Source organism: Panthera tigris, chromosome F2 (genome assembly GCF_018350195.1).
Source record: "Panthera tigris isolate Pti1 chromosome F2, P.tigris_Pti1_mat1.1, whole genome shotgun sequence".
Taxonomy (NCBI): Eukaryota; Metazoa; Chordata; class Mammalia; order Carnivora; family Felidae; genus Panthera; species Panthera tigris.
This window is the reverse complement of record NC_056676.1, coordinates 82,121,288-82,146,352: the sequence shown is the minus strand read 5'-3', so window position 1 is coordinate 82,146,352 and position 25,065 is coordinate 82,121,288. Positions and strand designations below refer to the sequence as shown.

The 25,065-nt window shown below is 57.8% G+C and overlaps 1 protein-coding gene and 2 long non-coding RNA genes across 7 annotated transcripts in view; 2 read left to right on the top strand and 1 right to left on the bottom strand.

The window, feature by feature from the left end:
* LOC122234852 overlaps nucleotides 1–1,204 on the top strand; it is a 5,702-nt gene extending 4,498 nt beyond the window's left edge. For all 5 annotated transcript variants that reach the window (XR_006212783.1, XR_006212784.1, XR_006212785.1 and 2 more), the window contains 3 exons: nucleotides 59–114; nucleotides 658–903; nucleotides 1,048–1,204. This is a non-coding gene — a long non-coding RNA (uncharacterized LOC122234852). The remainder of the gene's footprint in view (nucleotides 1–58; nucleotides 115–657; nucleotides 904–1,047) is intronic.
* Nucleotides 1–24,889, bottom strand: part of SPATC1 (spermatogenesis and centriole associated 1) — a 27,185-nt gene extending 2,296 nt beyond the window's left edge. Inside the window, exons 1-8 of the mRNA XM_042972678.1 lie at nucleotides 23,528–24,889; nucleotides 22,930–23,140; nucleotides 21,846–22,055; nucleotides 20,887–20,984; nucleotides 20,323–20,661; nucleotides 5,695–6,423; nucleotides 5,080–5,580; nucleotides 4,823–4,962 (exon numbers count right to left, since the gene is read on the bottom strand). Of these exons, the coding sequence (XP_042828612.1) occupies nucleotides 4,823–4,962; nucleotides 5,080–5,580; nucleotides 5,695–6,423; nucleotides 20,323–20,661; nucleotides 20,887–20,984; nucleotides 21,846–21,934 (1,896 nt within the window). The 5' untranslated portion in view covers nucleotides 21,935–22,055; nucleotides 22,930–23,140; nucleotides 23,528–24,889. The remainder of the gene's footprint in view (nucleotides 1–4,822; nucleotides 4,963–5,079; nucleotides 5,581–5,694; nucleotides 6,424–20,322; nucleotides 20,662–20,886; nucleotides 20,985–21,845; nucleotides 22,056–22,929; nucleotides 23,141–23,527) is intronic.
* On the top strand, nucleotides 15,212–18,931 carry LOC122234853. The gene is made up of 2 exons (XR_006212786.1): nucleotides 15,212–15,856; nucleotides 16,735–18,931. It is a non-coding gene; the product is annotated as an uncharacterized LOC122234853 (long non-coding RNA).
* Nucleotides 24,890–25,065: the final 176 nt, after the last annotated feature.

The following is a 25,065-nucleotide window of genomic DNA, read 5'->3' as shown; positions in this document are numbered from 1 at the left end:
ATGTGTCACCCCCTGGACCTGCAGCATACATATTTATGGCTTTTCTTATTTATTGAAGGCCTCCCCACGAGTGGGCGAGCTCCTGGAGCGCAGAGACCGTCTGATATAAACTTGGTATGCACTGAATGCTCCATAATAGGAGTGAAGAGATGGAGGGGAAGGATAGTAAGGTGCCAGCAGTTTAGTCCAGGGCCTAGGTGAATGTAGACGCAGGCGTATACATGGGAAACATCTTTAGAGGGAGACTCAGCAGAGGATCTGGTGCTGGACCAGATGTGGAGGAGAGAACAGGTGCTACCAAATACGCACGCACCTGCAAGAAACTGAGCACATGTGTTCACCACCCAGTCTTTCCATTCTGGAAAGGACGCCGACCACGTGTTCAGTGCTAAGGGAAACGGCGGCAAAGGTTCAGCCCTTGTTCCCGTTAGAAAGCAACGCTCAAGAGGCGGCCGCACGTCCCTCAGAGGGCGGAGACTGGAGCGTGCATCCTGACTCTTGGGTTAGAGAGAAAATCCAAAGCAGTTTGTGAAATCCTTACACCTGAGAAGCCCCCGCCCGTGGGTGGGAGGCCACCGGGCCGGGCGGGTCCACCTGCTGCACCACTGGTTAAATATAGAGCGAACTGCCTTGCCCCACACGTATTCCCAAACACAGGCTGTGTAAAATAAAATGACTTAAGTGCTCAGCCCAAGAAGGAGGAATAAAGCAAACCAAAAGGAAGCAGAAGGAAAGAAAGAGCTGATCCGAGGAAACAGAATCCTAAGGATCAACAGAGGATCAGCAAGAAAACCCCGCGAGCGCACCGAAGCCCCGCCTTCCCCTGCGGAGGGAAACTCCCGCCTGCGACCCCGCGTCCGCGACGGCAGCAAGGCCTGACGTCACCGAGACCGGGCCAATGGGGTGAGACTGGGACCGTCAGCCCCGCCCCCTGGGCGGAGTCCCGGACCCGGGGCCCAGACGCGCGCCAGGGGGTGGGCAGCGGCCGCGGCCCCACGGGGACAGGGACACGCGGCTTCCTGACGCCCCTTCTTTCTGTCACGGCAGCTCGGCGTGTTCGCGAGATAAGTAGCGAAGCTGCAGAAGTCGTAAATAACCGCAAACGGCATCTGGAGGCGTTAAAAACACGAGGGTGGGGCGCCTGGGGGGCTCAGCTGGTTAAGCGTGGGACTTCGGCTCAGGTCATGATCTCACGGCTCATGAGTTCAAGCCCCACGTTAGCTCAGAGCCTGGATCCTGTTTTGGATTCTGTGTCCCCCCCACCCACCCCCGCTGCCCCTCCCACACCTGATCGCGCGCCCTCTTTCTCCCCCTCTCTCAAAAACAAAAACACCAGGATACAGTGCGGTTTATGATCAGCATACCTTCTCATGTGTCCTTCCGAAATGGTAAAAGGGAGGGAGGGAAAACTCGTGTGATCTTTTCAATGAAAGGCAGAAAATACATTCATAAAAGTATTCATGATTAAGAAACCCCCCCAAAGGTGTCAATGAATGAGGAAGAGGAAAAACTTAACCTGATGTGGCAGGTGCTGAAGCTGCCTCATCAGGCTTCCGTCCTAGTGTTTCTAGTGCTTTTCGGAAGCTGAAAGCCTTTTCCAGACTCGCCTGTGGCTTAGGGACCTCTGCGACCTGGGCTTCTGCCCAGCAGGGCCCGTGAGTGGAACTTGCAGGCGGATGCGGATGCCGGGAGACAGTGGTGCCCAGGAGGAGCAGGGGTCCCCGAGAGTGCAGTGGCTATGACCCTGGTTCTTCAGGGGCAGCCATACCAACTTCTGTGCCCAGTCTTGTGTCCTCACCTAAACATGTACAATAAACCTCTTTCTGTTTACATCAGCTAGTGTTGATTCTGTTATCTGCAACCAAGAACTGTGACTGAAGAAGATTCGGCAAAAAGCCTGGACACACATTGTACTTAATGGGCAGACTTGACGTGTGTGTTTGCAGTCAAGCCAGAAACAGGATGAGGTTGCTGTATTATCTACTTCTTGTAAACACTGTACAATATGACCGTCTACATAGAAAAGCCAAGATGATATACAGGCTATTAGAACCAGAACAAGAGTTTGGCATGGTAACTGGAAACAAACCATTGTGCAAACACCACAACTGTTGTCAGCAGGCCAGTGCGTGGGGCTCCAGAGGGCACTAGGGGGCCCAGGACCCAGCTGGACACAGCCATGAGGTGCCTCCGTGACCCTCACACGGGTGCTGGGCTCAGGTCTGCTGTGATTGCAAGCTGAAAGGGAGGTACTCAGAGCACCCCACCCCCACCTGGAGCAGAAGATGTTTGCAGCTGGGGAGAAGAGGTGACAGGTCGGAACAACTTTTAGTTGAGTTTAAAAGACGGCACAGCTGACTGTGAACTTATAAAAAAGATGACCAGATTCATTGAAAACAGTCAACAAGTCCTCGTTCGGCAACGGGGCTCTATTGAAACTTGTCAGTCGTCAAACTATCCAGCATTCGCGAAGCAAACGAGCCAGGTTCGGACACCAGGTTTGACCAGGGGTGGTGGGTCTGGATAGAATTTAGGGATTCTGACAACGACCAACACTGGGGTTCAACGCGCAGAAAAACAAGATGTTTTCAGGAAAGGAACTAAAAGTCTAGGCAAAGCGGAATTGGATCCTGATAGGAATCAACAAACGGGCCAGGCCAGCAGGCAGGATGGATGGCCTTGAGAGCGTTCGTGCTCCTCGGGTGGAACCAGACATGGTCACCCTGCGGCGGGCCAGCTGGGGGGGTGTCAGACCCCGAAGACAACGTCTGTGCGGGTGGGCTCGGCAGGGCGCTTCTCGGGAGCTTGGGCACAAGTGTAGGACCCTGGCAGCACTGGTCATTGCTGACGGAAGGTGAATGGGGCCAATGGCTCTGGGACTGGGGACGGAATGAGTGTTTGGTGCCAGCCACAGCCCCTCCCCCACAAGCACTGGCCCAGGGGGCACCGAGCTCCTTGACTTCCTCAGACGCCGGAGAAAAGTGCCTTCGGTACATCCCGCCCTCATCTTCCTGCCTCTCCTCTAGGAGTTACCGGCTGGTGCTGTGACTGTGGAGTCCTGGGCAGAACTACTGGCTCCCGCCAAGTGGAGAGGGGCGGGGACCAGAGGGCTCGCACAGCGGACTCATGGCAGAGTCCCGTGTCAGCGGTGATATGTCTTTATCACCTTCCGTCTAAAGGTGGGTTTCAAACAGCGGGAAAGCCCTACCACACTTTAAACCAGACATTGTAATCCAATGTCGTCTTCGCCACCTGGATATCAGCTGCAACATTGTAGAGACGTAAATATTGTGCTTACGCCCGTGTTGTTTGCCAGTTTCTAAATAGCCATGGCCAATCTGCACTTGAGACCCAGCCTTGGCGGCGGGGGTCCTGGCTGTGCATCAAGGACCCTCAGACCAAACGTGACCACGGTGGGCCCCACTGACATGGGCAGCAGAAATGGCAGGGGTATCAGAACAACCGACGCCGTAAAGACGTGAAACGTCCCCCTGTTCAATCTGGGAAGTGATGCAAAACCAAATACTTGAATGAGGTTTTTCCTGGAGCTTGACGGGTGCTCCTAAAATTCACACTGAGCGAGAGGCCCAGAGGAGCTGAAACAATCTGGAAGAAGAGAGGTGCCGGGCTCTGTCAATGCACCAAGGAGGACAGCATGGGCTGGGGACAGTCAGAGCGGCGGCTGGAGAGCCCACACACATGGGGCTGGGGGGGGGGGGGGTAGCGGGATGGATTCAGGGCTGGTCCCAGCCCTCTACCGCTCTAGCTTTAAGGGAGTCATGAAAAGTACAAACAAAGGGAAAGGTAGATCATTCTGACCACATTAAAATTAAAAACCGAACCAAAGGACACACTGACCAAAGGAAAAGGCGAGCTCAAACCGGGACTCAGATGAGCCCACGGTAGCCCTGAGCTATTCCTGCCGATCACACACCAGGTCTATAGTCTACAGATAAAAACGCTGGAGAGAAGGTGGCCAGGAACAGAGGCCTATTTCCCAAGGAAATCCCCAAAGGCTCGCCTCTCCCGTCCCCCGGCGTGGGGGCCCAGCCAGAGTTGGCACGCTGGTGGGAGAGGAGGCACAGGCGATCGATCGTTCTGGACAGCCTCCTCTGGGCATCCAGCCAGGCACAGCCCACAACCCGTGACGGCTCTCCTCCCAGTGTCTTCCAAGGCTCCCAGTGCCCTGGACGCCTTTTGGCCACTGGGGCTGAACACCAAGCTTCCCGCACTCGGTGGCAAGGTAGGCGTGCCCAGAGAAGCCCTGTGTGCCGTGTCCCTCACAGGACGCAGGCTCAGTGGATGGCGTGCTAAGAATGTACTGGAATGAGCCCGAGCCTGAGGTCCCTGGTCATGAGGCCACCAGCTGCTCGGAGGTTCTGGGACCTGTCTACCCTGTGCCACCTCAGTGACCCTAGAGGGCACCAGCAGCGGTGGGGAGGTGGGAGGGGTAGGCATCAGCTCTGTTAGTGGGGGGAGGGCCCCTGGGAATGAAGGCTGGCCATCTGGAAGCCACTGCAGTGGCAAAGGGGGGCAGTGCAGACGTGACCGTGCTCAGGACCCTGCCCTGCACTGTCCCCTGGGGAGGCCACGTGGCTAGGCCCACAGGCTCCTGCTGCCAGGCGCCCTGGACACCTTTTGGCCACTGGGGCTGGACGCCACGCCTCCTCCACCACAGGGTGCCCGTGGACTCTGATGGGCTTGGCCAGGCTGGCGCGCAGGGCCCCCCAGCGGCTCCTCCAAGGCCCGCACCCCCCCCCCAACCCTAACGGGTGACAGGGACAGGGCCTCTGGTGGTGAGGGGGAACCGGGCACCGGGCACCTGGATGATCTTCTCTGGGATGTTGGAGACGGTGAAGCCGTACAGGCGCACGCGCTCGGGGAAGATACTGGACAGGATCCTGCGGTCCAGCTGGAAGGCGATCTCCCCCACCAGCCGCTCCCAGGCCAGCTGCCTCGACTCTGAGGACAACAGGGGGTGGAGGGAGTGGTCCGCGGCCCAGGCCGGGGCCGGGGAGGGCCACGGGGGCAGCGGGGGAGACCCCGAACAACTGGCGCTGCTGCAGTTGTGTCACAGACCTCGGGGGCTGTCCGGAAACTTGCTGATCTTCCGGTGGGCCAGCTTCCGTTCCAACTCCACCATGCTTTTCCGAGATGTTTGTGTGCCGCGTGGACCCCGGGGGTCGTTGACTGACGCCGGGGAGGACGAGGTTCGAGGTGGGGAATGGGGATTTCGAGGAGGGGAGTGGGGGGTGGATGAGGGCTGGGTGGGGGGGTGGTGTGCCCGCGTGGGGGACGGGGGTGGGCACTGGGCAACGTGGGTGGTGCCGGGGGAGGCGTAGTCGGTGGTAGCTTGGGGGGCGGCAGTAGGGGCGACAGGGGCAGGGGCAGGAACTGCTTGTCCCTGGGGGGCACCGGGCTGGGCCCGGGCGTCCGAGGTGCTGAAGGAGAAGGCCGTCCCGGGGCCAGCTGCGCCCTTGGTCTCCATGGGGGTAGAGGTGTGCAAGGGCACGCCCACAAATGTCACGCCGAGAGGCTCCAGGTCCTGGGTCGGCTGTGGGTGCTCAGCGGACATTGGGACTAGTGACGTTGTGGGGCAGAGAGGAGAGAAGGAGGGTCAGAGCAAGTCAGGACCCAGGACCGGCCTGGCGGGGGCTGGGGGTGCCCTCCTGTCCCTCCCCCTGCACCGGGTACCTTTGGTGGTGCCGGCAGGCCCTGCTCCAGCGGAGGGATGGGGTCCAGATGGGCATCCTCGGAACGGCTCTGTCAGCCGCACCCTCTGCGCCCCCGGCAGCACCAGATTGCTCACGGGGTTGGCCACAAGGTTCTGAGAAACACCTAGAGGGGCCGCTGTGGAGGTGAGCAGAGGGCTGCTCAGAGAGATGGCCACTGTGCCTGTCGTCGGTGCCATCAGGGGGCTGCTTGGGGTCAGGGGGCCGGTGGAGGCCGTGCCCATGGAGCTGCCCAGTATGCCTCCTGGGGCCACTGCCAGGGGCCCGGCCAGGGGGCTGCTCGGAGTCGGGGGGCCGGTGGAGGGCAGGCCCATGGAGCTTCCCAGTGTGCCTCTTGGGGACACTGCCATGAGGCCGGCCAGGGTGCTGCTCGGAGTCAGAGGGCCGGTGGAGACCGTGCCCATGGAGCTGCCCAGTGTGCCTCCTGGGGCCACTGCCAGGGGCCTGGCCAGGGGGCTGCTCGGAGTCAGGGGGCCGGTCAGGATGCTGGAGAACAGGCCGCTCTGTGACATGGGCCCTGGACTGGGCAGCAAGGTGCTGAGGGGGCCCGTCAGGGGGCTCACGATGGGGCCTGCCGTGGGGCCGGGCTGCGGGCTGTTTAGCATGTCGGCCAGGGGTGCCAGAGCCACAACGCCCACTTCTTCCAGGACGGGCTCGTGTGCTGCTGCCGGGGACGGGGGCAGGAAGACACCTGGGGGACACAGAGAAAGCACTGAGACCCCGGCAGGCCCAGTGGGGGAGGGCCCGGGTGCTTGCCTGCCTCTCACCAGCTGACCAGCTCTGCACCTGTCTCTTGGGTGGCCGGACAATGACCCTCCCCCGCTGACGGGGTCTGTGGGGCGACTCGGCAGATCCCACCGGAGGGTCTGGCCCTCTTCTTCTCCGTCCTCTGAGGCAGCCTTGTCCCCCTGGGCTCACTTCTCTGCACACCTGCCCCCCCGCCAAGTCACAGGGACCTTCCACAGCTGCCCAGCCCTCCATGTGCCCACTGCACCGAGCTACTGACCCCTCACTGAGGAGGGTCTCCTGGCGGTGGTCCCCCAGGTGGCCAAGTGGACCCATCCATTCCCTGGTGGGGAGCAGTGGGCCCCGGGCCTCCTGACCACTGTCCTTGTGGGGACAGCAGAGCTGCACCAGGTGTGGGACCCTCAGGGAGGCCAGAGCTGGGACAGGCACAGAGCCTCAGCGGCACCGATGGTGGCTCGTCCCTGCCTGCCCGCAGTGTCCCCGGGAATAGCGAATGCAGGTTCAAGAGGGCGGGCTGGCCCAGACACGGCTGCTTCATACTCCTGGATCCCTGGGCGGGGGGCGGGGGGCAGACAGCCCATTTCCCTTGGGTTCCTGAGGAGCGAGCCCTTGAATGACCACCGTTTTGGGGGAGAAGACCCCTGGGGGCACGGAAGCTGGGGGAGGGCGCAGTGTGAAAACTGCCAGTTAGGCGGTTGTCGTTAGGCGTCACGCGCTCGCTCACTACAGAGAAAGAATGGAGCTACGGAAAAGCCCAAAGAAAGATTAGAAACCGTCGTAGTCCTGTCATCCTGCCGTTAGGCGTGATGAAAAGCTCCGTGTTGCCTTGAAGACTCTCTCCGTGAGTTTCTAGATCAGGGGTAGACGGACCTTGTCTATTAAGGGCTGGTGGTGAATACGGCCAGTTTTGCGTCCCGTCTCTCTTGTGACCGATCACCTTGGGGGCTGTGGTACCAGCGTGGCCCCAGACGTCACGGAAACTAATACGGTGGGTCTGTACCAATAAAACTTTATTCAGAGACGCTGATGTTTGAGTGTTGGGTACTTTCCGCATGTCCAGAAATAGTATTCCCTTGATTCTCCTTCAATCACTTAAAACCGTCAACGCCGTTCTTTGCTCCTGGGCCTTCTCTGTCGCCCGTGTCCTTCCGCCCACTTGTCGTCCGGCCGGGCCCCCACGCGGCCTTCCAGCAGCACCCTTCTCAGGACGCTGCTCGTGGCCGCTGCGGTTCCCAGCTCCCCCACCTGCCACCACGTGGAGCCTCCTCGACTGATGGGCATCAAATTGACTTCACTTTTCCCAATGACAACTAATTCTACTACCTAAATCTTTTTTTTATTAAGTTTTCAATTTCAATTCCAGTCACTTAACAAACAGTGTAATATTAGATTTTGGAAAATAACATAGAAAACCGTCCCTTCCATACATCACAAGTGCACCCCTTCATCCCCCCCCCACTAGCTCACCTGCCCCCCACCACCCAGTTTGCCCACCCCCCCCCCCACCTAGCTCACCCCCACCACACCTAGCTCACCCGCCCCCCACTCCCCTCCCCTCTGGTGACCTGCAGTGTGTTCTCTGGAGTTCAGAGTCTGTTTCTCGCTTTGCCTGTTTCTCTCTCTCTTTCTTCCCCCCCATTTGCTCGTTTGGTCTGTTTCTTAAATGCCACATGTGAGTGAAATCACATCGTCTTTCTCTGACAGACTTATCTTGCTTAGAACAATACTCTCTAGCTTCGTCCATGTTATTGCAAGTGGCGAGATTTCGTTCTGTTCATGGCCGAGTAATAGCCCGTCGTGTGTATATACACGTCTTCTTTATCCATTCATCAGTCGACGGACACTTGGGCTCTTTCCATAACTTGGCTATTGTTGAAAGTGCTGTCACAAACACTGGGGCACCGAATCTGTATTTTCGTATCCTTTGGGTAAATACCTGGTAGTGCAATTGCTGGATTGAAGAGTAGCTCTGTTTTCAGCGTTTTGAGGACCCCCCCCCCCATGCCGATCTCCAGAGCGGCTGCACCAGTTTGCATTCCCACCAGCAGGGCGAAAGGATTCCGCTTCCTCCACATCCTCGCCCAGGCCTGTGGCTTCTGGTGTCGTTGATTTCGTTCGGACAGGTGTGAGGCGATGGCTCCTTGTGGTCTGGGCACTTCCCTGACGGTGAGTGATGCTGAGGTTATACTACAAAAGTCCTTCTTATCGATTCTTCGCCCTGAAAGTAGACATCCTAGAGGTCCTTAATGCACACTGCTAAATCTACCTTCTTTAAGACCCCTCAGAAACATTGTGGCATTCCCCCCGGAAGTCCCTGGGCCGTTGCCCAGACGTCTGCCCAGGGACCGTGTGGCAAAAGGTCCGGTCACTTTACTTTTGTGTCGAGTTTTGTTGCTTGTGTTTTCCAAACGAATACATTAAAATTGCACGATCAAGTCAACCAGTCGGTTGGTTCTTTCATGATTTCTGGTTTTGGCTTTTTGGAGATTTTTGCTTTAGGATCAAAGAGACAATGAAAGTGTGGGCCAAAGAGAAGGAGCCGTGGGGAGGAAGAGCCCGAAAGGGAAGGGCAGCGGGGCGCAGGTTAGGGGAGGGCCTCAAGGAGCCGAGGACGGCGGGAGGAAGTAGGGACGAAGGTGGGACCCGGGGCGTCTGTCCTGCTGGGCTGTCTCCTCTGAGGGTCCGGATGATGTGGGAGAGGAGCCGCACAGTCGAGAACCGCAGGAGCGTCCGGTGGTGCCCCCCCCAGAGCAACCAGGCCCCCCCCAGACCTGGGGACCAGGTTCCCACGTGGCTGGCCCCCCACGTCTCTCCTCCGTGTCCCTCTAAGACGTCCCCACTCGTCATCTCCCTCCATTTTCTCCTCTTCCTCCTACACCCTCTCCGGCCAGGCTTTCTCCCTCCTTCCACCCGGACACTCACTGAGGGCAGCGGCGGCCCCACACTGCAGAACCCGCCGCCGGTTTTCAGGCCCCACCGTCCTCGTGGGTGGTGCTCACACAGCGGAGCGCTCCTCCTCCGTGAAACCCCGTCTTGGTTTGGCATCAGGCTCCCGGCGACCTGGTTTCCTCCAGGTGCTGCCGGCCCCGCCTCATCTGCCTTCCCGGGGGCGCCTCAGGCTCCCCGAGTCTGCTCGTCCTCGGCGCGCCCGTGTGTCGTGGGCACCGGGGACCGGCTCCATGCCCCGCTGGCTCCTCAGGCTGGACCCCAGACGGTGCAGTCAGCCCCAACACTCGTCATCAGGCACGCCCCGCCTCCGGCCTGCTTGCCGCACCTGCTCGTGGGCCCTGAGACGTGCACGTGCACCCCTGCACGGCCTCGCCCTGGTCCATACCGATGGTGCCCGGCCAGACCGTCGCAGGAACCTCCCGGCTGGTCTCCTGATGCCAGCTTTCCCCCTCCAACGTCTGCCAGTGTGTACCAGTTAAAGTGCCCGTCAGCTCACCATCTTGTTTTTAGTGCTAGATCATTCGGGGCCCTCCATGATCTGGCCCGTCACCTCTCTGACCTCAGTTCTCCCCGTCTCCCCCTTGCACACTCCTTGCACACTCTGCTTCTGCCCCTGGGGCTCCTTTCTGCTCCGTGAGCGCTCCGGGCACACGCAGGCCTCCGTCTGTGCGCTGACTGCTCCCTCGGCCTGGAGCGCTCTGCCCGCTGCGTGGCGGCCCCGCGCTCCACCCATGCCGTCATTCGCCATTCGTCATTCGTGACCTCCTCGGTGAGGTCCTCCACCCGAAATCACCAGTCCCCTCACCCCAGCCGTCCCGTTCCCTTCTCCTGCGCTATTTCCTCCTGAGAGGCTGTGGATGCTCTACACTGACTTACGGTTTGACCCGTCTCCCCCCATTGCAACGGACGCCTCGTAAGGGCAGGGGTGGGTCTGTGGGCCACTGTGTCCCTCCTCCTAGAACAGTGCATGGGCCACAGCAAGTGTTCCATAAAGAAGAAGAAAATGATGTGTATGCGAGTGGAGATGAAACTTGGTGATGAAAAAGAAATTGGTCAGGATAGGAACTGAGATCTGTCTGTGCCTTCAACCACCGAGAGCTTAATCTGACCACAGAAGGAAGTGTCCGTAGAATGACCATAGAAACTGTGGCCACTGAGAGAGCCATACAAGATCCAAAATTCAATCAGATAGCATGTCACTATCTGAACAAGGGCTGTGTGGTCCTCAGGATACAGAGAGTGCCAGATTCATCAGGGTCTACAAAGTCAACTGTATTTCCAAACATTGACAATGAATATTTCAAAAGTAAAAAACAGCATCAAAAGAATAAAATATTTAGAAATAAATTTAACAAAAGAAATGTAGGGCCCCTGGGTGGCTCAGTCGGTTAAGCGTCTGACTTCGGCTCAGGTCATGATCTCACAGTCTGTGGGTTCGAGCCCTGAGTCGGGCTCTGTGCTGACAGCTCAGAGCCCGGAGCCTGCTTCGGATTCTGTATCTCCCTCTCTCTCTGCCCCCCCCCCCCCCCCGCCACTCGCACTCTGTCTGTTTCTCAAAAATGAATAAAGGAAAAAAAAAGAAATGCAAAGCATATTGTCTGAAAACTACATTTTTAAAAAAAATTTATTGTTTTTTTGAGAGAGAGAGAGCACAAGTAGGGGAGGGGCAGAGAGAGAGGGAGACACAGAATCGGAAGCGGGCTCCAGGCTCCGAGCTGTCAGCACAGAGCCCGATGCGGGGTTTGAACCCATGAACTGTGAGATCGTGACCTGAGGTGAAGTAGGACGCTTAAATGACTGAGCCCCCAGACACCCCAAACTACAAACATTTTTGAAAGAAATTAAAGAAGATCTAAATAAACAGAAAAACGCCCCACGTTCACAAATTGGAAGCCAATTTATATTAATTTATATTGGAAGTAACAATATTAATATTGTTGCTAGCAGTACTCTCCATGTTTATCTGCAGATTCAGTGCAATCTCTGTCAGGATGCAAACTGACTTCTTTGTAGAGACTGCCGAGCTGAACCTTAAATTCACAAGGAATTGCGAGGGACCCAGAACGGCCAAAGCCACATTTTAAAAAAGAGAACTCATTGTTACAATCACTGCTTAGCCTGCACTTCACTCTCTTACACTACCTTAAAAAAAAAAACAAAACAAAAAAAAAAAAAAAACAGAGAGAGAAGAAAGAAGTGAAGGAAGGAAGGAAGGAAGCAAGTTAGTTGAGGACTCAGTTTCAGATTTCAAAACTTACTACAGTAATCAAGATTCTGTGACTCTGGCATAAGGAAGGACATATAGATAAATGGAATAGAATAGGGAGTCCAGAAATAAACCCATGTATCTGTGGTCTCGTTTTTGATGAAGAGGCCAAAACAATTCAATAGGGAAAGACTAATCTTTTCAAAAAATGGGGCTGGGACAACTGGAATCCACGTGTGAAAAATGAAGTTGGACGCTTACCTCCTATCATATACAAAAGTTAAATGGATCAAGGCTTCACTGTAAGAGCTAAAACTGTAAAATTCTTAGAAGGAAACACAGGGGCAGGAGTGCTTGGGCGGCTCAGCTGGTTGAACATCCAACTTCAGGTCACGACCTCGTGGTTTGTGGGTTCGAGCCCCACATTGGTTTCTGCACTCTCAGTGGGGAGCCTGCTTGGGATTCTCGCTCTTTCCTCTCTCTCTGACCCTCCCCCACCCGTGCTCTCTCCCTCTCTCAAAACAAAATAAATACACTTAAAAAAAAAAAGAAGACATGGGGTAAATTTCCATGACCTTGGATTTGGCCATGGAGTCTTAGAGGTGATCCCAAAAGCGTGAGCAACGAAAGAAACAATAGATGAGATGGACGTCATCCAAATTAAAAGCTTCTGCTTCAAAAGACACCTTCGAGAAGGTAAGAAAGGCAACCACGGAATGGGAGAAAATACTTGCAGGTCACATATGTGGTAAGGGACTTGGGTTTAGAAAGAACTCTTACAACTCAGTAATAAAAAGATAAATGGCCCAACTTAAAAACGGGCAAAGGACATGAACAGACATTTCTCAAAGATGATATACAAATGGCCAATAAGCACAGAAAAGATGTTCAGCATTATTATGCACCAGGGAAATGCAAATCAAAACCACTTCACACTCTAGGATGGCTATAATTAAAAAATCAGATAATAAGTATTGGCAAGGATATAGAGAAATTGGAACGCTCATACATTGCTGGTGCGAATGAAAAATAGTGCAGCCACTTTGGGAGACGATCTGGCAGTTTCTCGAACAGTTAAACATAGAGTTACCATATGACCGAGCAATTCTACTCTTAGATATATACCCCAGAGAAATGGAAACATAAATCCACACAAAAACTCATATATGGATGTTTCCAGCAGTGTGATCCATGGTACCCCAAAAGAGGAAACAATCCAAAAGTCCATCAACTGACGAATAAACAAAATGTTGTGTAGCCATTAATATTATTCATCCCTGAAACAACAAAAAAAACGCAATCCCAACGGAAAGTACTGATTTATGCCACAACATGGATAAACCTTGAAAACATTATGCTCAGTGAGAGAAACCTGACCCAAAAGCCACATATGTGTGATTCATTTATAAGAAATATCCAGTGGGGCACCTGGGCGGCTCAGTTGGTTAAGCGCCCAACTCTTGATCTCCGCTCAGGTCTTGATCTCAGGGTCACGAGTTCAAGGCCCACTCTGGGCTCCACGCTGGGCGTGAAGCCTACTTAAAAAAAAATAATAATAATCCATGGGGTGCCTGGGTGGCTCAGTCGGTTGGGCGGCCGACTTCGGCTCAGGTCATGATCTCGCGGTCTGTGGGTTCGAGCCCCGCGTCGGGCTCTGTGCTGACAGCTCAGAGCCTGGAGCCTGCTTTGGATTCTGTGTCTCCCCCTGTCTCTGCCCCTCCCCCACTCATGCTCTGTCTCTCTCTGTCTCAAAAATAAATAAACATTAAAAAAACTTAAAAAAAAAATCCAGAATAGGCAAATTCAGAACAACAGAAAGTAGATAAATGGTTGCTGAGAGGTGTGAAGGGGTAGGCGGTAGCAGCTAGCTGACAGGTTTCTTCTTGGGCTGACGGAAGCGTTCTCAAATTGTGGTGCTTTGTGTACACCTTGAGTATACAAACATCTGCTGGATCACACACTTTTAAGTGGGTAAATTGTGTGGTATGTGAATTGTATCTCAAAAAAGTTGTTATATTGCTGGCAACCAGAGGGGTGGGGGATGGGTGAAGCAGTGCACTTGGGATCAGCACTGGGTGCTCTGGGTGCACTGGGCAGCGTATGGAGGTGCTGAGTCGTTATATCCTACACCTGAAGCTGATCCGACCCGCCGTGTTAACTGACGGGAGTGCAAATCAAAACCAACAACAAAAAAGAATGTATAGTATTTCTGAAGATGGGTGTGGAGATAGAGCTAAAAAGAGAAGGACCGATAGAATATCCACTTAGAGAGCAACAAATCCCCTCTTCACCGCAGCTTGGTGGATGACTGCCTTGTTTATTCTCACCCCCACAGAAGTCTGCGGTTTTATTCTCTGGAGAGGTCTCTAAACTGCAGGAAAACAGGCCCACACCCTCACCCTGGCCCTGAAACAACAAACAAACAAACAAACAACCACCCACCCTACCCCTTATTGTGGCCCTAAACCAAACCCTAATCCTGGATCTGAGGAAAAAAGATGTAAATACACAAGGGAACATTACTCAGCCACGAAGAGGAAGGAAATCTTGCCGTTTGCAAGGACGCGGATGGAGCTAGAGGGTATTAGTGTCAGCGAAATAAATCAGAGAAAGATTTCACTCACATATGGAATTTAAGAAACGAAAAGATGAAAGCGTCAAAAAACAAGGGACAGAGGCAAACCAAGAAACAGACTCTTCAGTACAGAGAACCCACCGCTGCGGGAGGGGAGGGGTGGGGGGTGAAGGGTCGCAGGTGGGGATGAGCACCAGGTGGTGCGTGGGAGGGTTGATCACGTGGCGTACACCTGGCGCTCGGATCGCACAGCAGGGGCTGCCTGGAATCTACATAAAAACTTAGATTTCGGTCCCGTAGCTTCGCATTCTGATGCAAAATGTACTTGTGATTGTTTTAATCTTTTCCTAATTTGTATTTAATTGATTTAGATTTGCAAGTTGAAATCTTCCTAGGCTTAGGTACAGTATTAGAGCCTCAAAGAGTTTTAGATTCACTGTGTTTATAGTTTATTTTATACGTAAGAATTACCTAGGGTCTAAGAAGGTTTGCTCGTTACATCGGAAGATTAATGTTAAAACGATAAGCAAATGTCTTAGATTTGCAAATGCAGCTTACAACGTTTTAAAGTGCTTAACTGGGACACCTGGGTGGCTCAGTCCCTTAAGCTTTGGGCTCTTGATTTCAGCTCAGGTCATGACCTCACAGTTCACGGGCTTGAGCCCTGAGTTGGGCTCTGCCTTAAAGTGAGGAGTCTGCTGGAGATTCTCTCTGTGCCCCACCCCCCCAAAAAACTGTCTTTCTTTCTCAAAAGTAAATAAACTCAAAAAAAAAATTTTTTTTTTTTAAATTTTTTTTAACGTTTATTTATTTTTGGGACAGAGAGAGACAGAGCATGAATGGGGAGGGGCAGAGAGAGAGGGAGACACAGAATCGGAAGCAGGCTCCAGGCTCTGAGCCATCAGCCCAGAGCCCGACGCGGGGCTCGAACTCGCGGACCGCGAGATCGTGACCTGAGCCGAAGTCAGCCGCTTAGCCAACTGAGCCACCCAGGCGCCCCAACTCAAAAAATTTTTTAAATAAATTAGTTGCTTGACCGAACTCTGATCCCCCCAACCTGCTCCTCTAAGGCAGTCCCTCGCTTCCCTCCGAGGCCCCATTGGGGTCCCCAGGTCAGCAAGGCCCGGGGGTAGACCCTGGCCTGGCATCCCGCCCAGGGTCCTCTGGCCTCCACCTCGCCCCCCTGAGGGAGGCAGCCGCCGGTCTCCACAAAAACCGGGTTCTCCCACGGCAGGGGACGGGGACCTCACTGGGGTTCAGAGCACCGGGCAGGCCCTCACAGGAGCGAGATCTTCACGGGGCCATCAGGAGGCGATGCCCGAGGGCCCTCATGGGGCGGGGCCGTCACGAGGCGGGGCCAGAGCACTGGGCGGGGCCGTCACGAGGCGGGGCTAGAGCACTGGGCCGGCCCTCACCGGGCAGGACCCGAAAGGGGCGGAGCCGTCGTGAGGTGGAGCCAGAACACTGGGCGGAGCCCTCATGGGGCGGGGCCGTCACGAGGCGGGGCCAGGGCCCTGGGCGGGGCCGACACGAGGCGGGTCCAGAGCACTGGGAGGAGGATCTGCGTGGAGGCGGGGCCAGAGCACCACAGCTGCAGTGTTTGACCCGGAAAATGGAGAGGGAAGCTGGGCCACAGAGGGGAGAGTGGTCAGTGGCTTTAGCTGAGGGTTCCAAGAGTGCTGGGGCGACAGGAAGGGGGGAAAGAGCCAAAGGGGATGATGACAGGGCCTGGGAGAGAGGGCTGGCCCTGAGTGGGGGTCTAGTCCTGGGGGCCTGGTGGGGGCATGTGTCTCAATGGCCGGTAGGGGTGTCCAGGAGGAGGACGGATCCTAAGAGGAGGACGGTCCCCGGGGGGGTGGGTCCTGGGAGGATAGGCCTAGGGTGCTTAGAGTCAGATCCTGGGATGGGAGGTGGGGGGGGGGGGTGTCAGGGTAGGGTTAGGAGACAGGTGGGAGTTTGTATCCCGGAGAACATGGTCCTGAGGGGGAGGTGATCCTGATCCTGAGGGGTGTGAGAAAATTGAGGAGGGTGGCTGGGATTCTGATGCAGGAGGGATGGGTCCTGGGGAGGTGGGGAGTATGGAGAAGGCCCGGAGAGGATGGACAGACTTGGAGGGGAGGGAAGCCCCTGGTTTGCGGGCAGCAAAGGGGTGGGGGAGGTGGTGGGGAGCAGGGGTGGTAAAAAGGAAGTAGGCCGCACCCCGCGGCAGAAAACTTCCACCTGCCTGAAGCTCCCAAAGGATAGACAGAGGGCAGCAGGGGCTGGGAACAGAGTGGGCCTGGGTAGAGAAGGAGTCCGGGTGGGGGAGGTCCCGGCACAAAGAGCAGTGGAGCTCTGCCCCCCCAGCTGACTTGTCCTGACAGCCACTGTTGTGGTCCCTTGTGCACTCAGTTTGGCCCTCATTTCCTCCCTACTCCAACAGCCCTGATTTCCCATCCGTCTTCCATCTGCTGGGACATCCCAGGGCAGGGCTCCTGGAGCCCAAATCCCATCCTGACTCCACCTCCCACCTGCCATGCTTCCAGGGCCAAGGCCTGAACCTCGTGGCACCTGTTTTTCCCTGTGAAGTTCCTTCCACCTGCTCTGGTTACCCACACTGAGCGTGCAGGAGTGCCTTCTGCCCCGCTCAGAACACTTGGCCCCTGGCTTGGAGCCTCTCTGGATCTCCAGCACACGGGCGTCTTCGTTGCCTCCGCGTCCCACAGCTCAGCTGGCCTCCGTTTCCCTCTGTGAGGTGCCCAAACCCGTCCTTGCTCCGCCTGCCTGCGTCCCTGCCGCCTCCCCCGCCTCCAGAGCCCCAAACAAACGCTGCTGAGCAAGTTGGTTACGGTCCAACGGGTCCAAGGGGTCCAAGGCGGGTGGCACCATCCGAGCTCCCTGCACAGCCAGACGGGCCCCCCCAGTCCCGCTCTCAGCTCCCGCCGCGTCCACGGTGTCACACCTTCCTCATCTTCGGCTCCCACGGTGTCATTTTTCCAGGGAGAATGGAAGCCATGGTTCTGGTTTCCTCAGCCTCCTGCCCTCCCTCCCCTCCGTAGGGGCACCTCCCAGCGCCTCTCCTGGCTCCTTCCCGCCGCAGAGGGACAAGGTCAGGTCTCGGCCATCTTGAGGAGCCTGGCTGCGTCCGAGCAGCTCCTGCCAGCCTCCAGCCGCGCTTCGGGAACGGAGCGTCAGCCGCCTACTGTGCCGTTTTCTCCGTCACTCCTCACTCTTCACCTCACAGCCTGGGCCGCTAGCACCTGTGGTGGAGGTCAAGTCTAACCGAGCTCGTTCACACCAGGTCAGCAGAGGCCCTGGACTCTTCAGCCTTTATTCTGTTGACGCTCTGCCCCCTCGAAGCTGTGCCTTGGCTTCTGTGACATCACACTCGGAGGTTTCCCTCGTCTCCCCGCTTCTCTCATGCACTGGCTGTGCTCGCCCCTCTCAGGTGGCCTCATCCCTCCTGCGGCTTCAGTGGTCAATACTCCTGAACCTTCTCCCTCCAGCCCTGACGTCTGCCGGAGCTTCAGGACTGTGTCGCCGCTGCTGCCTGGTGGCTCCACGCAGGTGTCCTCCCAGCCGGGGGTAGCCCTGCGCCGCTCGAGCGCAGGCACAGCCCGGGCTGCCTCTCCCGCGGGGATGGGCCTGAGCCCCGCACCGCGGGCCTGAGCGTACCCAGAGTGCAAGGGCGAGCCCGGAAAGAGGAACTGGAGGTTGAGTTCACAAGAGGAAATCAAGAGTAAAAGCCTGACTCCACGAGGAAGGTGAGTCACAAGGAGCAGGCAGAAGCAGGAAGTGGCCTGAGAAAGAGAAAGTTCCTCCGAGGCCACCACAGGGATCCTCCTTGGCTGGGCGCGGGGACGGAGAGTTCTGCAGTCTCAGGAGGTCACGCTGCCAGGCACCCCACCACCTCTGCCCGAACAGAGACACCTTCTGGACTCCCTTGTCCGTCCTGCTCATCCAAGCAGTTAGCTTGAGTCAGTTTCTCTCCGCCCCTAGTTCGGGCCGCGGTCTGCCACCCGCAGGGCTGCAAGGGCCTCAGCGTCAGCCGGCCCGGCCTCGCTCTCTCGTCTCCTCCGAATCCCGTCCCCACAGCAGCTGGAGGGACCCTTCCGCAGCAGGAGCTCGCTCACTCCGCCACAACCACCCGGCCCTGCTCTCTGCCCTTAGGAACCGGCCTGTGTCCCCGCTGATCTGACCTCTGCTGACCTCTTTAGCAGTACTGCTCAGTGTCACTGGCCCTGATAACACCCCACACAGTCACGGATACAACCACACGGACTTCACACACACAGATACAACCACATGGACACTCACAGGACACTCACAGATACAATCACACGATTCTCACACAGTACAAACACACTTAGCCGCCCCCCCCCCCCACACACGCACCCAGTACGCTCACCCACACACAGCCTGGGCGTCAGCCTCACTGACGGGTCCCGCGTCCCTGCTGCCCCCTGGTCCCGGCGTTTGCAGGAGCTGCTGCTCGCCCGCTAATGCCTTCCCACCACCGTGGGCTCACCCCCTCCGGAAAGCCTTTCCTAACCCCCTAAGCTGGGCCCCTCAGGAGGGGGAAGAACCAACGTGGCCCAAGGATTCTGTTAAGAATCAAGCCCAAAAGGAGAAGACTTACTTTTTTGTGAAGCTTTGAGATTTCTTTTATTTTGTATCTCCCCGCGTCTTTATTTTTGCCGACGACGCATTGTCTCGGTCGTTACAATAAAGCCTTTCCGAGGAGAGGCCTGTGCTCTTGTGGCCAGTGAGGGGGTGAAGGCCGCGCGGATGAACAGTGTGGTTCAAGAGCAGGGAAGCCGGTGTGTGGGGACCAGAGGGAGGCAGCTTCCAAGAGTAAGGGCCTGGCGTGGGACCCTCAGGGCAGGAGCACAGACATGGGAGGGTTTAGCATCCCAGTGGAAAGGCCAAGTTCTCAATCAGAAACGTGTGGTTGGGAGTGAGCCGAGTGCCAGGGAGTTGCTGGGCCTGCACGACTGTCTGCAGGGGCCTCCAGCCCCGTGGAGGATGGGGGCCCGAGCTGGGCTGGCTGGCGGTGGAGCGCGGGGCCCGGGCTGGCCTGGAGCAGGGGGTGGGTGATGCTGCCGAGGGTAAACCCAGAAAGAGGGGGGTCATCGGTCCCAAATTGCATGCAGAGGTTTAGAAGGATGTGGCACTTAGGAAGCCACCTGTGACCTTCCCGGAGCAGCTGAGTGTTGTGGCCCACGGCCGAGCTGCAGGGGCCCCAGGATGGGCAGAGTCCTCCTCTCGGGGAGGAAGGCCATTCTGGGCCCGACTGGGGACGAAGGGGCCAGCGGGAGGGCGGGGCGCAGGGCCTTCTCTGGCACAGGGAGGACCTTGTCGGGAGGGGACGGCTGCGGTGTGACCACCGCAGGGTTTTATCGCCGGCTCGCCCTGTGTAACCTTCACAGCACACTGCCAGCCACCGACTCCTATCGCCTCACCCTGGGGCCTTGCCACCCCCAGAAATTCCCCCTCCGTTATCTTCAGTGCCAGCCAGTTTCTGCCCACAGCTTTCTGTCCCCAGCCCCTCCCTGCCCCTATCACCACACTCAGCCGCGTGGCCTCCCAGCCCCCTCCTGGCTCAGTCCCTGCTCCCGAGGCCCCAGCCTGCCTGCCTGCCGATCACCACTTTTTCTGCAAATGCCCGCTGGTGCTTTGCCTCTTCCGTCTCACCCTACATCTTCTCCAGCCCCAGGGCTCTGCCACACGCTAATGACTCCCAGACCTCAGCTTCGGTCCTGGTTTCTGTCCCTGGCTCCTGGATCTGGGCTGTCTGTCAGTGGCCATCTCTAGGCGGAGGGCCCTGGGGGGTGCTCGGGGGGAGGGGGGCGGGGGAAGGAGGGCAAGCGACACACTAGACCCAGGAGCGCGGCACATTTGGATCCCACAGCTGGGAAACTCGCAGCCTTTGGGGCTGCTTGGACGGTCAGCCTAGAGGAGGGGGGTGAGCGGGGCCTCCTCCCATCAGGGTGCAGGAATTGGTGCCCAGCTCTGCCCTCCGTCCCGATGGTCCCGTGTCCTCCCCTGGTGGGGCCACCGTCCCACCCGCTCGTTACTATCCATGCCCTGTCTCCAGGACTCCCAGAGACCCCCTCCCCGCCCCAGTCTCTTACAGTTTCCCTGGTGTTGAGGAGTGGCCGCCATCTGGCCGAACCCGGTGCTGAAGCCGCTGATGCCCAGGCCGCCCGCCTGCGTCTTGATCGCCGACTTGAGCTCGTGATTCTCCCGAATGAGCCGCACCAGCTTCTTTAGCTCCTCATTCTCCCTCACCAGCCTCTCGATCTGATGCCGGAGCCCCTCATAATTGGCGAGTAGAGACATGCCCCGGGGCAACGGGATGGGTGCAGCCCGAGTCGGGGCTCTGCACCTGGAGACTGCCCAGGGCCGCGGGCCTCGCCCGGGCGGGAGGAGGGCACCAGGGTTTGCCAGAGGCAAGGCTGGCCCAGTGGGCCCTGGGTATTGTGAGGTCAGAGGCTGTGCCCCGCTCCCGGCCCTCTCTGCTCTGCCAGGCTCAGCCCTCCGTGCTCCAGGCCTGTGCACAGGTCCTGCCTCGGCTGGGATGCACTGACCCCTCCTGTGTCTGCAGGGGCCTGCTCCCTCAAGCGTCCTGTCACCCCAGAGAGCTCATCTCTGCCCTCCAGGCTTCCCTGCAGCCGCGCCTCCATCACAGCGCTTACCTGGCTCTGTGCACTTGGCTGCTGGTGCTGTTGGGCTCACTTTACGGTGACGTGGGCGTGCTGTAGCTCCCCAGCACCCAGCAGAGGGCCTAGGTGCACTGCAGGTGGGTAACCAGTGATCTTCTGTGGAATGGAAACTCATCACCCGTCTTCCTGGCTAGGGTACCCTTTCCTTGGGACGCTGGGCACACCTGGAGCTAGCCTGTTGGCCTCTCTCCAGGACATTCTACCTTGGGCCCCTGGACAGTGGCCATACTTTCTTCCAACCCAGGTGCTCAAAGCCTGTCTCTGACTGCTGGCCCGGGGGCTCCCTTGTCCACGCTCCTGGCTCCCTATAGCTTGGAGTCTCCGCTTCTGGTGACTCGGGGCCCCACCCTTCCCCCCACGGCACCCACGTGAGTTCAAGACCCAAGACTGTGTCCTTCGGCAGGTCGTCGGGTTTCAGGAATTCAGACCTGGGAGTCCCCGTCATGTTCCCTTTCTTTTTTTTTTTAATTTTTTTTAATGTTTATTTATTTTTGAGACAGAGAGAGACAGAGCATGAACGGGGGAGGGTCAGAGAGAGAGGGAGACACAGAATCCGAAGCAGGCTCCGGGCTGTCAGCACAGAGCCCGACGCGGGGCTCGAACCCACAGACCGTGAGATCGTGACCTGAGCCGAAGTCGGACGCTCAACCGACTGAGCCACCCAGGCGCCCCCGTGCTCCCTTTTTAAGAACTGTCTGCTCAGAAATCTTGGGGGGTCTGACCTTGGGAGTCAAGTGAGGCGGTGTCCTGGGGTGTCCACCCAGGCGGAGAGGGCAGTGAGGCCCAGGTCTAAGCCGGAGGTGGGGGTGAGGACCGGTTCGGAGTCAGCCTGAGTTGAGCATTCTACCTGGGCCTCACAGTGGGGGCCTGCCCCCACCCTCCTCCCACACCCTGGACAGTCATCGCGGCTGCGTCACTGTGGCCCCTTTCACCTGGTGGGGGGAGGGGTGCCGTCACCGCTCTGCTGTTCACAGTGTGGGGAAGTGAGCTTCTCGTGGCTTTCCCCCTCGCCTTCTACCATCCAGTCTTGCCTGGCCGTTGGCCTCTCCTTGGGCTGACGCAGCTGGGGTGGTTCCGTCGACGGGTCAGTGGGGCTGAGCTACGGTGCCCAGGTGTTTGGTCGAACACTGGTGTAGATATTGCTGTGAAAATATCTTGTAAAGTGACTGGCGTCTACAATCAGTCGATTTGATGTGGGTAGGACCTCATCTAAGCAGCTGAAGGCCTCAGGAGCAGAAAACCTCAGGAGCCCAGGTTTTCCAGGGAGGAAGGATTCCTGCCTCGCTGCTCTCTCACACGGCTGCCCGAGTTTCCGGCCTGCTGGCCTCCTCTACGGATTTGGGACTTGCCAGTCCCCACAACTGCACGAGCCCATTCCTTAAAGCTCTTAACATCTGAGGAATCCGACTGCTACTTCCCTTTACACAGTGCTTTTTCCCTCCGAAAACGGTATATTGAGCACCTACTGTGTGGCGGGCATTGTGTTAGAAATTGGGGGTTTAGTGAATCACTATATTGTACACCTGGAGCTAAAATAACACCGGAATTGTTCTATTATCCTTCCCCTTCCCATCGTGCAGCCTGGGGACAGGGCAGACCGCGGCCCCCCCACCGGGTCTCCGGGCACCGCGCCGCGGCCGGCGGCCCGTCCCGTGCGGACAGCCCAGGCCCCTCCCTGGTCTCTGTCCCTCCACTCTTATCTCCCTTCCTTCCAGTTTGCTTATCTTGTCGTTGTTCTGTCCTGTGTACAACTGTCCTTCTGTGCCCAAACCTAGCGGGCTTGAGTTTGGGACTAAGTAGCAAAAGTCCGCAAAGAGCGAGGACTTCGGCCAAAGCTTTACCCACAGCAACTTGGATGGCGTGACGGGAGCCAGAGGGAGTGGGCGGCCCTCCCCGCCTTCTCCCTGACTCTCCCCGAAGGACTGGCAGGAAGCTCCCGGCTTCCCGGCTTCCCGGCTTCACGCGGGGTTTGCTCTGCATCCCTCACGGCGCATTAGGAATTCACTTCACACATACCTCCAGTGTCCCCACTGGTGCTGAGTCAGGCGTCTCCACTGCTGGTCTCAGGTCACTGGCTTTGCACAGTTTGTCCCCATTCAAATTTGCCTCCTGAGATTCCGCTCAGCACAGCAGCTTGGCGAGGCCTCAGGGGATCTTTGCTCCCTTCTTGGCTTGGGACTCTTTGTCAGTTTCCTTGTAAAAGCCATCTTCTCGAGGCAAAAAGTTGCTGCAGAACAGGGACCTTTAACCCGGAGCCCTCCGTCCACACCCCCTCCTACCTCCATCCACACGGGCGGGCTACGGCGTGCCGTTCTTGGCTTGTGGGAGGCGGTCCCAGGGAAGGAACCGTGCTGCCCGTGGCCCTAGCGTCCTAGCAATCCTGGCTGGGTGATCATTTCCGTGCTGCCTGCTGTGCCCCTTACAGCCTTGGGGTCCCACCCTGTGGCCCACAAGGAGCTCCTGGGAGGAATCTGCCCGGTCTGTGCTCCCACAGATCCAGCTGGCACTCGAGTGCAGTGCCCTCCTGGATGCCAGCCGCGACTCCTCCCTCCCTTTCCCTCTCCTTCACTTCAGACAACGAAAGGGCGGTGCCCAGCTCGGTTTGGGTGCTTACCGTGTGCCGGGCAGTGTTGTAACAGTCTCCCGCCTCCAGGTGGGGACACCGGTGCACAGCCCTCCATGTCCGGTGCCTGGTCCAGACCTTCCCGGGGCGCCCGGATCCCCACGGCCAGTCGGGTCTTCCCACCTTTCCCAGCGGTTGGGGCTGGGGCTTGGTGCAGGTCTTGGAGCCTGCTCTTTGACCTGCTCTTCCTGCCTCCAGCCTCACCCCTACTCAGGCAGCGTGTGTGTGTGTGTGTGTGTGTGTGTGTGTGTGTGTGTGTGTCTCCCACAGCTGCCAGGGGAGGGGGTCTTTCTGACCCCCCACTGGACCTCGGTTCTATTCAGAGAGAAGACCCAGGGTGGTGTCCCAGGAGAGGACAAAGGCCCCGGCGTACGGTCTCCACTCTGTCTGCATTCTAGAGTCCAGCACAGGCCCCGGCACATGGTAGGTGCTCAGCAAATGTGTGAATACAGTTTTTATTCAACCCTTAAATTTTGTTTTTCCTAGAAGCATTCTCCCCATGAAGCTGGAGAAGATATGCTGGCAGAAGAAACAAGGCAGGCGCTAACTGGCCTGCTGAGTGTCTGAGGATGTGCCCCTAGGTCTCTGAGGGACCGGTTGTCCCCTCCTGACGTTGTCCCCTTAGGACTGCGATGGCCCCGCTCATCCGGGCAGGGCCCGACCAGCCGGAGCTGGGAAAGGGTGCCTCAGGGGAAGATCTCTCCAGGCCTTGGCTAGAGGCAGCGTCTTCTTCTGTGAGTGTCACTTGGTCACCAACCCCACGGGTCCATTCGGTCGCTCCTCCGGAAGGGCCGAGGGGCCAGCGGAGACCAGGAGGCCTCTGTCGGTCTCTGGAGCTCGTTAGCTACAAAGCTTTGTTCGGAAGGCACCAGGAGGGGAGAGCCCGGGCGGCCTGCAGGCTAGGGGCGCCCAGGGCCGGGGCCGCTGCAGGCGGGCGGCGGGGTTCCGGGCCCTGGGCTCCAGGGGTGGGCCTCCCAGCCGCCTCCCCCGCAGCCCTGACCCTCCTCGATTCCTCCTCCTTCTTCAGACCTCGGCTTGCGAGCCGCCCCCCTCTTGCAGGCTCTGCCTCCCGCTTCACCGTGTCTCCTCCCTGCGCCTCTCCTCCTTCCTCTGTCCAATGGGGTAACGATGCCTCTCTTCCCCCTACTGCCCTTCCGAGACCCCGGTGAGCCCCAAGGTGCAGCAGCCTGTATCGTGTCACTGAGTCCACCACCGGCACTTTCTCTCACGAACCCTCAGGCGGCCAGAGCCCGGGCCCCGCCTGTCTCTGCTGCGTCCCCCACCCTCTCGGCCTCCAGAAGTTCAGCCTCTCCGCCAGCCCTCGTCGGGGGCACCTCCACCGCCTGCACCCCCCACGGCGCCCCGCGGGCTTTAGGCCCCTCCCCCAGAGCTTCCCCACCCCTCACCCGCCTCCTGTGGGCTGTGTGCACTCAACGCGCCACGTGAGCCTCCCCTGCTCCGGGACCCGGCCTGAGTGGTGCCTCTGCCGGCCCCACAGCCAGGGCCCGCCCGCTCCTGGTGGGGGCGGC